Source organism: Theileria equi (assembly GCF_000342415.1).
Source record: "Theileria equi strain WA chromosome 4 map unlocalized gcontig_1105316255039, whole genome shotgun sequence".
Lineage (NCBI taxonomy): Eukaryota > Apicomplexa > Aconoidasida > Piroplasmida > Theileriidae > Theileria > Theileria equi.
Genome location: NW_004668229.1, coordinates 18,791 through 30,392, shown reverse-complemented (window position 1 = coordinate 30,392; position 11,602 = coordinate 18,791). Strand labels below are relative to the sequence as shown.

The 11,602-nt window shown below is 37.8% G+C and overlaps 5 protein-coding genes across 5 annotated transcripts, besides 1 other annotated feature; 3 read left to right on the top strand and 2 right to left on the bottom strand.

Moving 5' to 3' along the window:
- Positions 1 to 9: 9 nt before the first annotated feature.
- On the bottom strand, positions 10 to 1,171 carry BEWA_051410 (conserved hypothetical protein). Its single transcript, XM_004832484.1, has 7 exons — positions 988 to 1,171; positions 780 to 905; positions 606 to 713; positions 473 to 570; positions 262 to 383; positions 160 to 224; positions 10 to 122 (listed from the first exon to the last, which is right to left on the bottom strand). The coding sequence occupies exons 1-7, from the start codon at positions 1,036 to 1,038 to the stop codon at positions 60 to 62; spliced, it is 633 nt and encodes a 210-aa protein (XP_004832541.1). The 5' UTR covers positions 1,039 to 1,171; the 3' UTR covers positions 10 to 59.
- A 513-nt stretch (positions 1,172 to 1,684) lies between these two features.
- BEWA_051400 (serine/threonine protein phosphatase PP5, putative) lies at positions 1,685 to 3,308 on the top strand (the record flags this gene model as incomplete). The annotated part of the gene is made up of 3 exons (XM_004832483.1): positions 1,685 to 2,335; positions 2,371 to 3,164; positions 3,200 to 3,308. The coding sequence occupies 3 exons, from the start codon at positions 1,685 to 1,687 to the stop codon at positions 3,306 to 3,308; spliced, it is 1,554 nt and encodes a 517-aa protein (XP_004832540.1).
- Positions 3,309 to 4,257: 949 nt separating this feature from the next.
- BEWA_051390 (conserved hypothetical protein) lies at positions 4,258 to 7,071 on the top strand (the record flags this gene model as incomplete). The annotated part of the gene is made up of 1 exon (XM_004832482.1): positions 4,258 to 7,071. The coding sequence occupies one exon, from the start codon at positions 4,258 to 4,260 to the stop codon at positions 7,069 to 7,071; it is 2,814 nt and encodes a 937-aa protein (XP_004832539.1).
- An 8-nt stretch (positions 7,072 to 7,079) lies between these two features.
- Positions 7,080 to 7,100: a sequence feature (AT_rich).
- A 296-nt stretch (positions 7,101 to 7,396) lies between these two features.
- BEWA_051380 (conserved hypothetical protein) lies at positions 7,397 to 8,801 on the top strand (the record flags this gene model as incomplete). The annotated part of the gene is made up of 2 exons (XM_004832481.1): positions 7,397 to 7,832; positions 7,867 to 8,801. 2 exons carry the CDS (start codon positions 7,397 to 7,399, stop codon positions 8,799 to 8,801), a joined length of 1,371 nt encoding a protein of 456 aa, XP_004832538.1.
- A 101-nt stretch (positions 8,802 to 8,902) lies between these two features.
- BEWA_051370 (hypothetical protein) lies at positions 8,903 to 11,490 on the bottom strand. Its single transcript, XM_004832480.1, has 2 exons — positions 11,163 to 11,490; positions 8,903 to 11,123 (listed from the first exon to the last, which is right to left on the bottom strand). The coding sequence occupies exons 1-2, from the start codon at positions 11,359 to 11,361 to the stop codon at positions 8,965 to 8,967; spliced, it is 2,358 nt and encodes a 785-aa protein (XP_004832537.1). The 5' UTR covers positions 11,362 to 11,490; the 3' UTR covers positions 8,903 to 8,964.
- Between the last annotated feature and the right edge of the window lie 112 nt (positions 11,491 to 11,602).

Here is an 11,602-nt window from a genome sequence, read left to right as displayed (position 1 = left end):
CAAAAATAAAGTATTTTGACAAATTTAATAATATTCACGCTAAAAGGTCTGATGGTACGCTAAACGTCGGGGTCAGAAGAAACATGTTCATTATCATTACAACTTTCATCGATAGTACAGCACTATATATGATTAATGACTATATTGCACGATGTTAACCTCATAAGTGAGAACTTTGTGTTTGAATAACATATTTCTGACAGCATTCAAGTTTATATCATCACCTGTAGCCCATATATTGTTAATCGCTAGTAACATTACCGTTAAACTCTTGGAATCCTATATATACATGAGAAATCTTGCCATCTATCATAGAGACTAGTGTAGGCAGGATTTTTATATGGAGTTTTTCGGTGAAAAATGGAGCCTTTGACGCCAAGATCCTATACATAAAGTTGAGATTACGCAAAATTGAAGGCTTTAAGAACAAAATTGATAAATAATCTTCTTTACATGATAACTGATAACAAACTTTACAAATTTGGTGTCCAGAAACTGTCTAGCAAGGGCTGTCAAAATATTGTCGATTATTTTACAGCGCTGAAATCCCTCCTGATAAAAGTGACAAACCTAAAGTGTGTAAAGTATAAATTTTGAACACGAACCACTCTTGGGTTGGAATTGGCGATATTTATAACGTCCTTCTCATCTGTCAATACCTCTAAGGAACCGTTTCCCTTGTCCATATACTCTCTCCTCTTGTTTAATATATCCTAATAGCAAGATATTATCATGATTTTTGCAAATGTAGCGAAGAATATCCGCAAACTCGTACACACCTTAAGTTTGGCTAATCTCTTTTCCTTCCACTTGGCAATGGCATCGGCCTCATCATTTTCTTCTGAAAAACTTCTAGAATAATTAGAACTTGTAGTCTCTTCTAATCGCTTTCTTCTGGCAACATCCTGTAAGAGAGTCATGTAAGTTTGCGGTCAAGGCTGGAATGGTAGGTGGTAGATACGAATAGTCAAATAAATCCCAGCTAACCATTAAGTACGAAGTATTCGCCTTTGATATTTTGTCCCTTATGTATGTCATTTTCAGTTGCGTATGTAGAAATTACTCACACAAAGTGTGCTCTGTGTGGAAGAAAGTGAGAAAAGGAGCTTCATACATAAAATTTCCAATAAAAGTAATTCATAAAAGCACCATGTGTAAAATAATGAGTAGTAAAACTTTGGAAGAAGGTCGTACAGAGCACCAAATATGCCTGATTGACGCACAGATGTACAAGCAGCAGTATAAACGAGTTTAACTAGATATATATTCAAGGTATACACATCTATGTTTTCCAAACGGAAGGCCGATGATTGCCGACGACAATAGTCGCCACAACATACACTAAAGTCTGAGTCTAGTAATGGAACCACAGGTCTATTTAAATTTTGGAACATAAAAACAAGGGACTGGAGTACAGGTAATTATGAACGAAAAGAGTGGAACGCGGATATATAAGGAACCGGAGATCTATCTGCACATGTCACATTGTACAAACCATCCATAAATGACTCCAGTATATTTCTAAATAAAACATGTATTCTAGAGGTAAATGTGTTGTGGATTTTAGCAGTTCTAACGTCGCGTAGAAACACCACACGATAACGACGTTAATCTATATTAATATGTGATACAGGCACTTATACTGATTTGTTTTCATAGCTCACCCAAAATTATACTATCCTAAATGGTGGAGATCTTTGGTATGGGTAAAAACAACAAAACCCAGGCCCGTGAAAAAGCGGAGGTCAAAAAATTGGAAGGGAATAAGTTGTTCGCCAGCAATAACTTTAAAACCGCAATTGAATGTTACTCTGAATCTATAAGACTTGTCGAAGATGCATATTTAGGCTCTAACTTTGATAAAGGCTCGAATAAAGATTGGATAACACCCGAACTTAGAAACACCAATTTACACCAATATTATTCAAATCGTGCAATCTGTAATATAAAGATTGAGAACTATGGATCTGCAATATCTGATGCCAATATCGCTATAGAACTCCAGCCGGAGTTTTTCAAAGGCTATTATCGCCGTGGATGCGCTTATCTCTGTCTCCTGAAATTTCAGGATGCAGAAACGGATTTTCTCAAGGTCCTTTCTCTTTGTAATGACCCTACAGCACGCTCAAAACTGAAGGAATGCAAGAAAATCCTTCGTGAACACAAGTTCACTGAGGCCATCATGAGAGAAGTCCCTCCTCCTTTGCATGAAACATTAAATGTGGATACAATTACCGTTGACGGAGATTACACTGGGCCCGTTTATCAACCAATCGAAAACTTAGACGCTAATCAAAAAAATCTGTTTTTCTCTCAGGTGATAGAATATATAAAGGTTAGTTTGACCTCTCAAATACACTAATATTTCAGGTACCTGATAACAAAATTCATAAAAAATATCTTTGCATGTTAATCCTCGATCTTATAAAGACCGTGAAAGATTACCCCTCTCTTGTTGATTTGCCAATCTCAGATTCGGAAGAGATTACAATCTGTGGCGATATTCATGGCCAATTTTACGATTTGCTAAATATTTTCAGCATAAATGGCTTTCCTAGTGATTCCAATGGCTATTTGTTTAATGGTGATTTTATAGACAGAGGTTCCTTTTCTCTAGAATGTGTTCTAACGCTATTCCTTGCAAAGGTACTATTCCCCAGCAAGTTTCATATTGTACGTGGAAACCATGAAACTGAAGCACTCAATAAGTGTTATGGCTTTAAGGGCGAAATATTGAGCAAGTATGACCCGAAGATTTATACCTTGTTTTGCGAAAGCTTCAGATACTTACCACTGGGCTATATTTTGAAGAATAAAGTGCTCATAATACACGGTGGACTTTTCGGTACAGAAGACGTAACATTGGATGATTTAAGAAGGATAGACAGATTCAGAGAACCTCCAGACTCTGGACTAATGACTGACATGCTGTGGTCCGACCCTAAGCCTACCAACGGGCTATCCCCATCAAAGAGAGGTGTAGCTTTTGAGTTCGGCCCAGATGTCACACACAAGTTCATAAGGGATAACAGACTCGACTATATCATACGATCCCATGAAGTTAAGCAGGAGGGCTACGAAGTGGAACACGATGGAAAGATTATCACCATTTTTAGCGCTCCAAATTACTGTGACCAGATGGGAAACAAAGGTGCCTTCATCAGGTACGTTGTATATTGTGTGTAGACATGACATACAGGATACGCGGCAACGACATGAAACCAAAGTTCACTCAATTTGAGGCTGTAGAACACCCACCCTTGAAAGCAATGCATTACGCAAATCCTCTATTCAGTGGAATTTACTAAATTGTGCGTATTTACCCGAACTCGTAGTGTTGTAAGGTTCCCGTGGCTCTGGAGTTATTGCCCCCATACTCGGAGGCCCTAGTGGCATAAGTATGCAGTCAGCCACCTTGTTTTTTTTATTTATCACATGTAGTTGCATTGTAAAGGTATTCATATTTTGATTGTATTAATATTATTGGCCAATCGAGCCCTTACCATACATTTTTTTAGAATTCGCATTAGAGATTTAGGCGTAGACTTATATTTTAATACTGTCATTTCTGTACAGTTTGCTACGCTAATTCGCGAGTACCATATATATTTACTGTTAGTATATAGTTATATAACACAACTCTGTCATTAAGCACCTTTCGTCTGCTGTGCTAAAACCCCTGTAAATACTCGGCGAGTTGCTGCTGATTGGAGATAATTCGTTTAGATCCAGTTTATTTCAGGATCAACAGAGTCTACAAGTCATCTGTAAATGTGGGCTTGTAGTACTGCAACACTAGGTCTTGTTATTGGAGCTCAGACCTATTTTTGTGGCTGATATTTGGAATTACGGTATTTGAAAACAAATTACATCGGTAAGGTTTTTTCTACCAACTTTTTGGTTATATTAGACTGTCTTCCGGTGCTTGGGAATTTTAACTGGTCCACATATTTTGACTCAACGCCTAGAATACTTTAAATCCTAGCGTTGTGCTCTTTATATCCATCCCTTGCTATATAAGGGGGATATGTGTGGAGTAGTAATATATTTTCATATTGGACACAGTCCCTGTATGTCTAGAGACTCTGAAGCTATTTGTTTCAGCGCTCTTTCCTGTACTCTCAAGTCTTGAAGTAAGACTTTGTTTACATAAAGCGAATTTCCTCTATAGTCATTTTGATTATAGCTGATTCGAGCTCTATACACTTAGGGAATGCAATGTCTTCCGCCGGGGCATGCTAATACCCTCTGTTATAAATGAGCAAACCTAGACACTCTGGGCCTCCAAGTTCCTCTGGGAAGCCTGGTTCGGTGTCTCCTGGAAAAACAACGACCAAGGACTCCAAATCTAGCCGCCATCATAACAACAAGAACTGGACTCGTCGAACAAAATCGGATAGAGATGGTCCATACGGAGATGCATCTATTGCTAACACCAAGCCAGAATGGCAAGGAACCGGTGGTAAGCCTGATTCTCATGTCCCGAAATCTGCTCCACCACCGATTTCTATGCTGCCCAAAATTCCCCCGTTGATGGGAAAACAACCTATGGGTGTTCCGGGAACGCCAATTATCCCATATTTTCCGATGTTTAATCCCATGATGAATCAAAATTTTATCATGCCTCCAAAAAATGACGAAAACACTGAAGGTAAGAATGACCCCAATGTGGCTAAAAACCCTAAAATGAAGTTTCCTATGGTCAACCCAATGCCTATGCAAGGAGTTCCACCTCCAGGAATGCTGGTAAACCCATTTTTATCGATGCCTATGATGCATCCAAAGGTTGGACCGTTTGTTGGTAATAGGGATTTTGTACCAAAACAACCAAACATGTTTTTGGTAAAAGAAGCTCCGCCTGCAGTCCCTGGTAACGATACTTCAGGTGGAAAGTTTGAAGATGGAGCAAGGAAGGATTCTACGGATCCTAAAGTGTTTGATCCAAGAATGCAAATGGACCCTAGGTTTTTTTCGAATCCTAAGATACCTATGGATCCGGGCAGATTTCCTATGGACCCTAGGTTTTTTTCGAATCCTAAGATACCTATGGATCCGGGCAGATTTCCTATGGACCCAAGATTTTTTGTAAACCCTAAGATGCCCATGGACCCTAGGATGTATATGGATCCGAGATTTTTTATGAACCCCAAAATGCCTATGGATCCAAAGGTTATACCAAAGGCACCAATGATGCCTATGCACAATACAAACGTCTTAAATTTGTCTCAGGTTAATCTACAATCTAGAGATGGTACAGAGAAAAAGAATCTGGAAACAATGAGTGTAATTTCAGACGATTGTACTGATGAGCCACACTCTAAACCTCAAGATGTAAAAATTGGCTATTCTGACCATGTATCTGCAGAACAAGATAGGCTAGATCATTACAAATATCCCGGTGGAAGTATGTATAAGGATAGAGGTAGAGATTTTGATCCCTCAAATGTCATTGATATTAAGTATATGACGTCATTCATGCCAAAACCTCCAGAGAGGTATATGCAGAATCATTCTTTGCACGGGATAAAAATGTTCCTTCCTTTAGGATTGAAGGCATATGCAAGATCCATGGGAATAAATCCTGAAATGTTGTCTGGCTTTGATAATGGCCCTGTTAGAAATGGAAAGTTGGTTTTACTTTTGGATCTAGATAATACATTGCTTCATACGGCATCTCAGTCAAGGCTTGACATGCTAGACATTGACATATCGCATTTTGTGGATGAACTAGGCGATCCTGAACTGTACAAGTTTTCTCTACCGAATTTTCCAAACATAACATACTACATGAAGTTACGACCTTGTATTCGCGAATTCTTACAAGTGCTTTCTCTCTACTATGAGATGTCAATTTACACAAACGCGACAAAGGAATATGCGGATGTTGTGATATCCATCTTGGACCCTGATAGGACCCTTTTTATGGATCGTATTGTTGCAAGGAATAGTGTGGACGAAAAGGATTTGCTTAAAAGTGCAGCTCGTTTATATCCAGATCTTAATAGACGTTTTGTTCTTGCTTTTGATGATAGAAAAGACGTCTGGGCTGATATTCCACATAGACAAGTTGTGAGAGCTGAACACTATGATTTCTTTGAATCTTATTCTATGGAACTTGCCAACAACTATGGTTTTGTTGCTCAGGATGCATTTTCTCCGGATGTACCTGGACCCCAAATGGAAAACACTTCAAAATCTTCTAATAATCTTTACATTTCCCAAAATTTCGATGGGAATGCAGAGAACACGGAGGGAATTACAGACGATAAAGACGTGGTTAGGGATTATGATCGTCACTTGAGGCACATGATAACTCTATTTTTGGAGATACATAAAAGATTTTTTAATGACCCATTCAATGCAAATGTTGGTACAATATTAGAAAATTTACAAAGTGAAACCCTCAAGGATACCAGAGTTCTACTAACTGGGTATAGAAAAAATGCAAAAGGTATCTCAAACGTGCTTCACTCGGATTGTGAACAGAGGCAAAGAGAGGTCGTTTCAGAACTTGGTTCAATTGTCTTGAATAAAATTACGGATCCCGGCCTAACACATATTGTAGCGGGGAAAAATTGCACTGATAATATCGCAAAAAGCAGAAATTCTACATATTCTCACATTCACAAGGTACATACACTGTGGTTGTACGCTTGCAAAGCTACTTTTTCTAGGGTGGACGAAAAAGTATTTGATATGGACAAAATTTGTAATCTCTATAACAACGAGCCACCGTCAACCCCCTCAAAGGATCATTGGAGGCTCTTGTATTTGAGTAAGAATGCAGAAAAAGATGGAACGGATACAGGATACAAATCCGGATACACTCACTCAGCATCTGGAAACTCCGAACCTCCGCTACGTATATTCATGGGAACAGGAGCGTATAGTCATGGAACTGAGGTTCTATCACCCAATGAAAAAATCATCATTAGATGGGATCCAAGCAAGACAAAACTCTTGCAAAATACACTTCAAGAACCAATAACTGGGTCAAAGGTGATAAGCGATGTAATCATAGAAAACGCCCCGTATACCAATAGTTTAAACCCTAACAAGTACACTTACTAGCCGTTTACATATAAATTTTAATAAATATACGTACACTTCCTAATGTTAATGTCTTGTGTTGTATATGCAGAGAGCAGGGTAGCTTGTCTCACAGCTAGTGTGTAAGTTTTGAATCTCAAGAAAAGCGCAACACATCCCGTAAATGAATATAAAACACAAGGTATAAAATGATAAAAAACACCCGCTATATCACAAATGCGGCGAAACTGATGAGAAAACACCGTACAAGTTTGAGTACCGAGGCTGTTGGGTAGTGGATCCGGAAATTCAAACGCTAGGACCAACACATCAGGAGGATTCCTCATTTAGATATACAAAGCATAAGATGTTAGCTTCAGATATAGAACAATGGAACGCTGGCACCATGGAAGACAAAACCAAAGAGGCGCAAAGGATCTGTGATATTGAGAAATCTAACCAGCGCAGCACTGTCTTGACAAAAGCATTGTTTTTCTTAATAGGAGCCTCAGTAACATGTCAAGGATCCGTAGGATGGTTAACTTCCAAGGCATTTGGAACGGAAGTTTTTATCGGTGATTGCTTTGGAATATTTTTTGGGGTAAATTTGGCATCATTTATATTAGTGTTGCTCTTTATTGAGGGAAGCTATAGGAAAGCAGTAATAGGTGGTTGGTTTTGTTTCTTATGCCATGTTACATATGTACTAATCTCCATCTTTGGATACGGGAATTCGGCCAAGTATCTTTATATCGCAGTCTACGGTGTAATCGGAGCCCTGGAAGCCATAATAATACAATCAAGTAAGTTGAAATTGAGCATTAACCGAATTGATAGATTCCCATGTCGTATCAAAGTACTACCAATCATGCATATTTTCTAGCCTTTATGCTGGATATTACGGAGGAATAGCTATGTTTGCACTTATCCAGACAATCCTTCAAAAATTAATTGGAACAGCATCATCAAAAGAGTATAGATTGTGTCTAGCATCAACGCATGGTATATTCGCAATAATAGTTGGAATAGTTGTAGCCATTCAAACTGTGTGTTATCATAAGACTAGAATTTTAACAACATCGATGAGCAGTGATTCTAAAGGATCAGGCTATCGCAAGTTAATAGGGATGTATGGGATTTTTCTTCACCTACCCAAATTCCTACCAAGGTTTATCATATTCAACATGTCGGATCTCTGTAAATGTGCCTTTTATCAAGTTTTTATACCATATAGAATGAACTTTAACGACACACAATTAGCAATCGTCTTTTTCATTGACAATATATTTGACATCATTGGAAGATCAATAGCAAGCGTAGCTGATGAAGAGATTAAAGCCTCCAGCAACGTAAAAACTCACAGATTATTCCTGTTCAAAAGAGATATCATATTATTCATGATACCGGTAATTGCATGGACTTTGTCTTTTCTAGTAATATGGAGCACATGGACATTGAAGATATACCTTTTAACAATGTTTGAACCAATCGCAGTAATCACATTCCTAGTGTCAGTATCAATGGGATATACATCCACAAGAGGATTGAATGGATGCATCCCTATCCTGGAATATTATAGTTTACAGAAGGATGAAAATAACAATGCAATGTTTCCAAATGAACACAAGGAACATTACAACTACATAAATGATTTGAACACTTTATTCATAAAGTTGTTCTGGACTATTCTCTTTGTCTTTGCGGACTACATCTCAAAACTCATGGAAAAACATCAATCTTCCGTGGAATACCTAACAAAGAAGAACATGTAGTTATCACAAGATTTGAAATTATACAATTATTCCAAATATGATTTGTAAACGTCAGTGTGTACAAGATATAAGTGTTAGTGCGTGGGGAATTGTGCTTTTTTACACTATTCACTTCAAAACGTGGTATATGAATACATTCTTGCGATTAATAATAAAAACATCCTCAATTTTCAAGTTCTTCCCCGGATGGAGAGTCATAGAAACCTGGAGATTCTGATTCCGGCTCCAACGGATCTTCTTTGTGATTGTTGCTCCCTTCTAATTCCATATCAGAAAAATAAAGATGCAAACTTTCGGAATCATTTGAATCTTTGTCGCTATAGACACTACTGTCCAACTCTAAGTCACTGTCGGAATCGTAATTTGACAATACGTCCAGGTCTTCTGATATATTCTTAGTTGCATCATAGTTCGTATTAGGTGAGCTTTGGCTAGAATTGATGTTTTCTTCGGACATAATGTTGTCGTTTATCTCATTAATTAAACTATCATCTTCCAAAGCATCACTAGATTCTTCAGTATGTTCAGACCCTATAGGAGCATCATTTAGAGAAACCTGATCCGATACTACAGTTTCCTCCATACAAACACCATCTTCTAAAGGTTCATCTATCTCGTGTTTATCAGAACTAGGTACATCTACCATCTCTTCCATGTGCCCCTCCGTTATTGCCTCATCTTCAGATACGTCTGTGGAACTTTGTACATAAGATTTAGGAGTGCTATGTTTGGAATCGCTGTAAATCGATACATGTTCATAAATATGATCCATTGTTGTCTGTTCAACCTCAAGTTCTGTAATTGGCTCCATAGCTGTGTCATCAAAGTCCTGTTCACTAACACTTTCATCTGAAAGAAAAAGTGGCAAAGACACCTCAAGGGCAGGGGAATTATCGGATGATCTCTCATTTGGCTCACAATCTCTGGATGAAGTCTCATGTGAAATAGGGAAAATATCTGATATAGAACTTTCTGCTTCGTTTTCTGAGTTGACAGGACTAGGTGTATCTTTCAACCCTAATATACATATTTCGTTTTTTTCTTCTTCTGATTCAGATTCTTTTATTTCTTCTTTACATTCAGGAGAATCACTTTCATTTCCGCCTTCAGGGATATTATCGATCTCCGTCCTATCATCTAATTCATACTCAGAACTTGATGTATTCTCTATATTTTTAATCTCAGGGGTATCTTCATTATTGGAACTAAGAGCTTCTTGATCGTCACATTGGATAGTATCAGATATTTCTGGATTATTCTCTAAAATTTCCTGATTTTGTTCCAAGTCTAATCCAACCTCTACAGATTCATCCTCAGCATTAATATCTGATGTAGAATCATCCCTCCCGGGGTCAGAAGCGTCTTCCTTAAAACCTGATTCTTGCACAGTTTCGCAGTCAACTTCAACGTCCAATTTAGAAGTTTCTGCACCTACCTCCAATTCGTTATCCGATGTGGCATCATTTTTAAAGCTAGCTGAATTGGATGTCTCTAGTTCATCGATAATATCATTTACTATAGCATCCAACTCTTCTTTGTTAATACACAAATCAGACTCTACGTCTGAATGTTCTTCAGACAGATTACTATGATGACTTGATTGCGAATCACTGACGCTTTCTTCGTACACCGCATCAACAACGTTCGTTGGTGTAAAAAGATCCTCATTTATGACATCTTCATGTGCACTATCAGTTTTATTGTGTGTATCATCATCTGAAGCATGTGAAATAGCATCATTAGATGCAGGGGAACAATCTATCTCAACATTACTAGTAATTGTATCTTCCTCTTCTAATCCTTTTACACTTTCCAAATCGGAGCTTGTAATATTACTTTTCTCAGATCTTGGTGACGATCTATTTGTATTTGAAGGAATTGATTCAGATTTTTCGATTATCTGAGTCATTATTTGAGAATTATTGAACTTGAAAGTGTCGGATTTTGTTATCGGAACAGCTGTATCCTCAGGGGATAAGCGATCAGATCGTCTATCGACTGAATGTTGCGAACACCTCAAATTTATAATCGCTCTTATCGTCCTAGCAGCAATGATTGACGGAATTGGTAATTCCTCCGGAGCTGAAGATGTTTCTGCGCATGCATCATGAGTGTCATTGAAAACTGTACATGCTTCCCTATGCAACCTATACAGATCATAGTCATCAGCCTCTAGCTCATTTATTACATCATTATAGTTCCTATTAATTGTGCGTTCATTAGTGGAATAAAATGAGTCAGGGACTAGTTTGGCTGAAGTATCTCTATGATGTAGAAGGGGAACCTTTGTTCTTGATATTAAATCCTTATGTTGTGGAGCTTCTGAAACATATATTATAGGATTGAATATTATAAACTTACTTTTTATTTGTTCTCTGAAGTCCTTTACCTTATTATCCAGGTTCTTTCTTAGACAGTGCTCAAAGGAAGGTATCAACAAATCAGTATCTCCATCATCATTTAATGGCTCTTTGCGCGTTTTACGGATTACATTCCAGTTTTTTGGTAGATAATCCTCGATTGTTGGTGAATTGTTCAAAATATTTGCAATTTTATCCATGTTCAAAGTTTTTAGATAAACCAGGCATGTGTTGCAAATATAAAGGATTAATCTAAAGTTCAAGGATACTTAACATGTATCAATGGACAAGCGCATCGATCTAACCCAGATTATGTCAAACCAAAGGGTGTGTAAGCTTGCACACCCTGTTGGCACGGCCCCTATACCACTTAAATGTGCAAATACTCCAACATAGTCTAACGTTTATCGAAAAGGATATGGAGTTTTGTACATAGAAATT

Coding starts and splice junctions, on each gene's coding strand:
- BEWA_051370 (XM_004832480.1), bottom strand. CDS start 11,361: ATGGATAAAATTGCAAATATTTTGAACAATTCACCAACAATCGAGGAT. Junction 11,124..11,162: donor CTTCAGAGAACAAATAAAAA/GTAAGTTTATAA, acceptor TATATGTTTCAG/AAGCTCCACAACATAAGGAT.
- BEWA_051410 (XM_004832484.1), bottom strand. CDS start 1,038: ATGACATACATAAGGGACAAAATATCAAAGGCGAATACTTCGTACTTA. Junction 906..987: donor CGAATACTTCGTACTTAATG/GTTAGCTGGGAT, acceptor ACTCTCTTACAG/GATGTTGCCAGAAGAAAGCG. Junction 571..605: donor CCAATTCCAACCCAAGAGTG/GTTCGTGTTCAA, acceptor TACACACTTTAG/GTTTGTCACTTTTATCAGGA.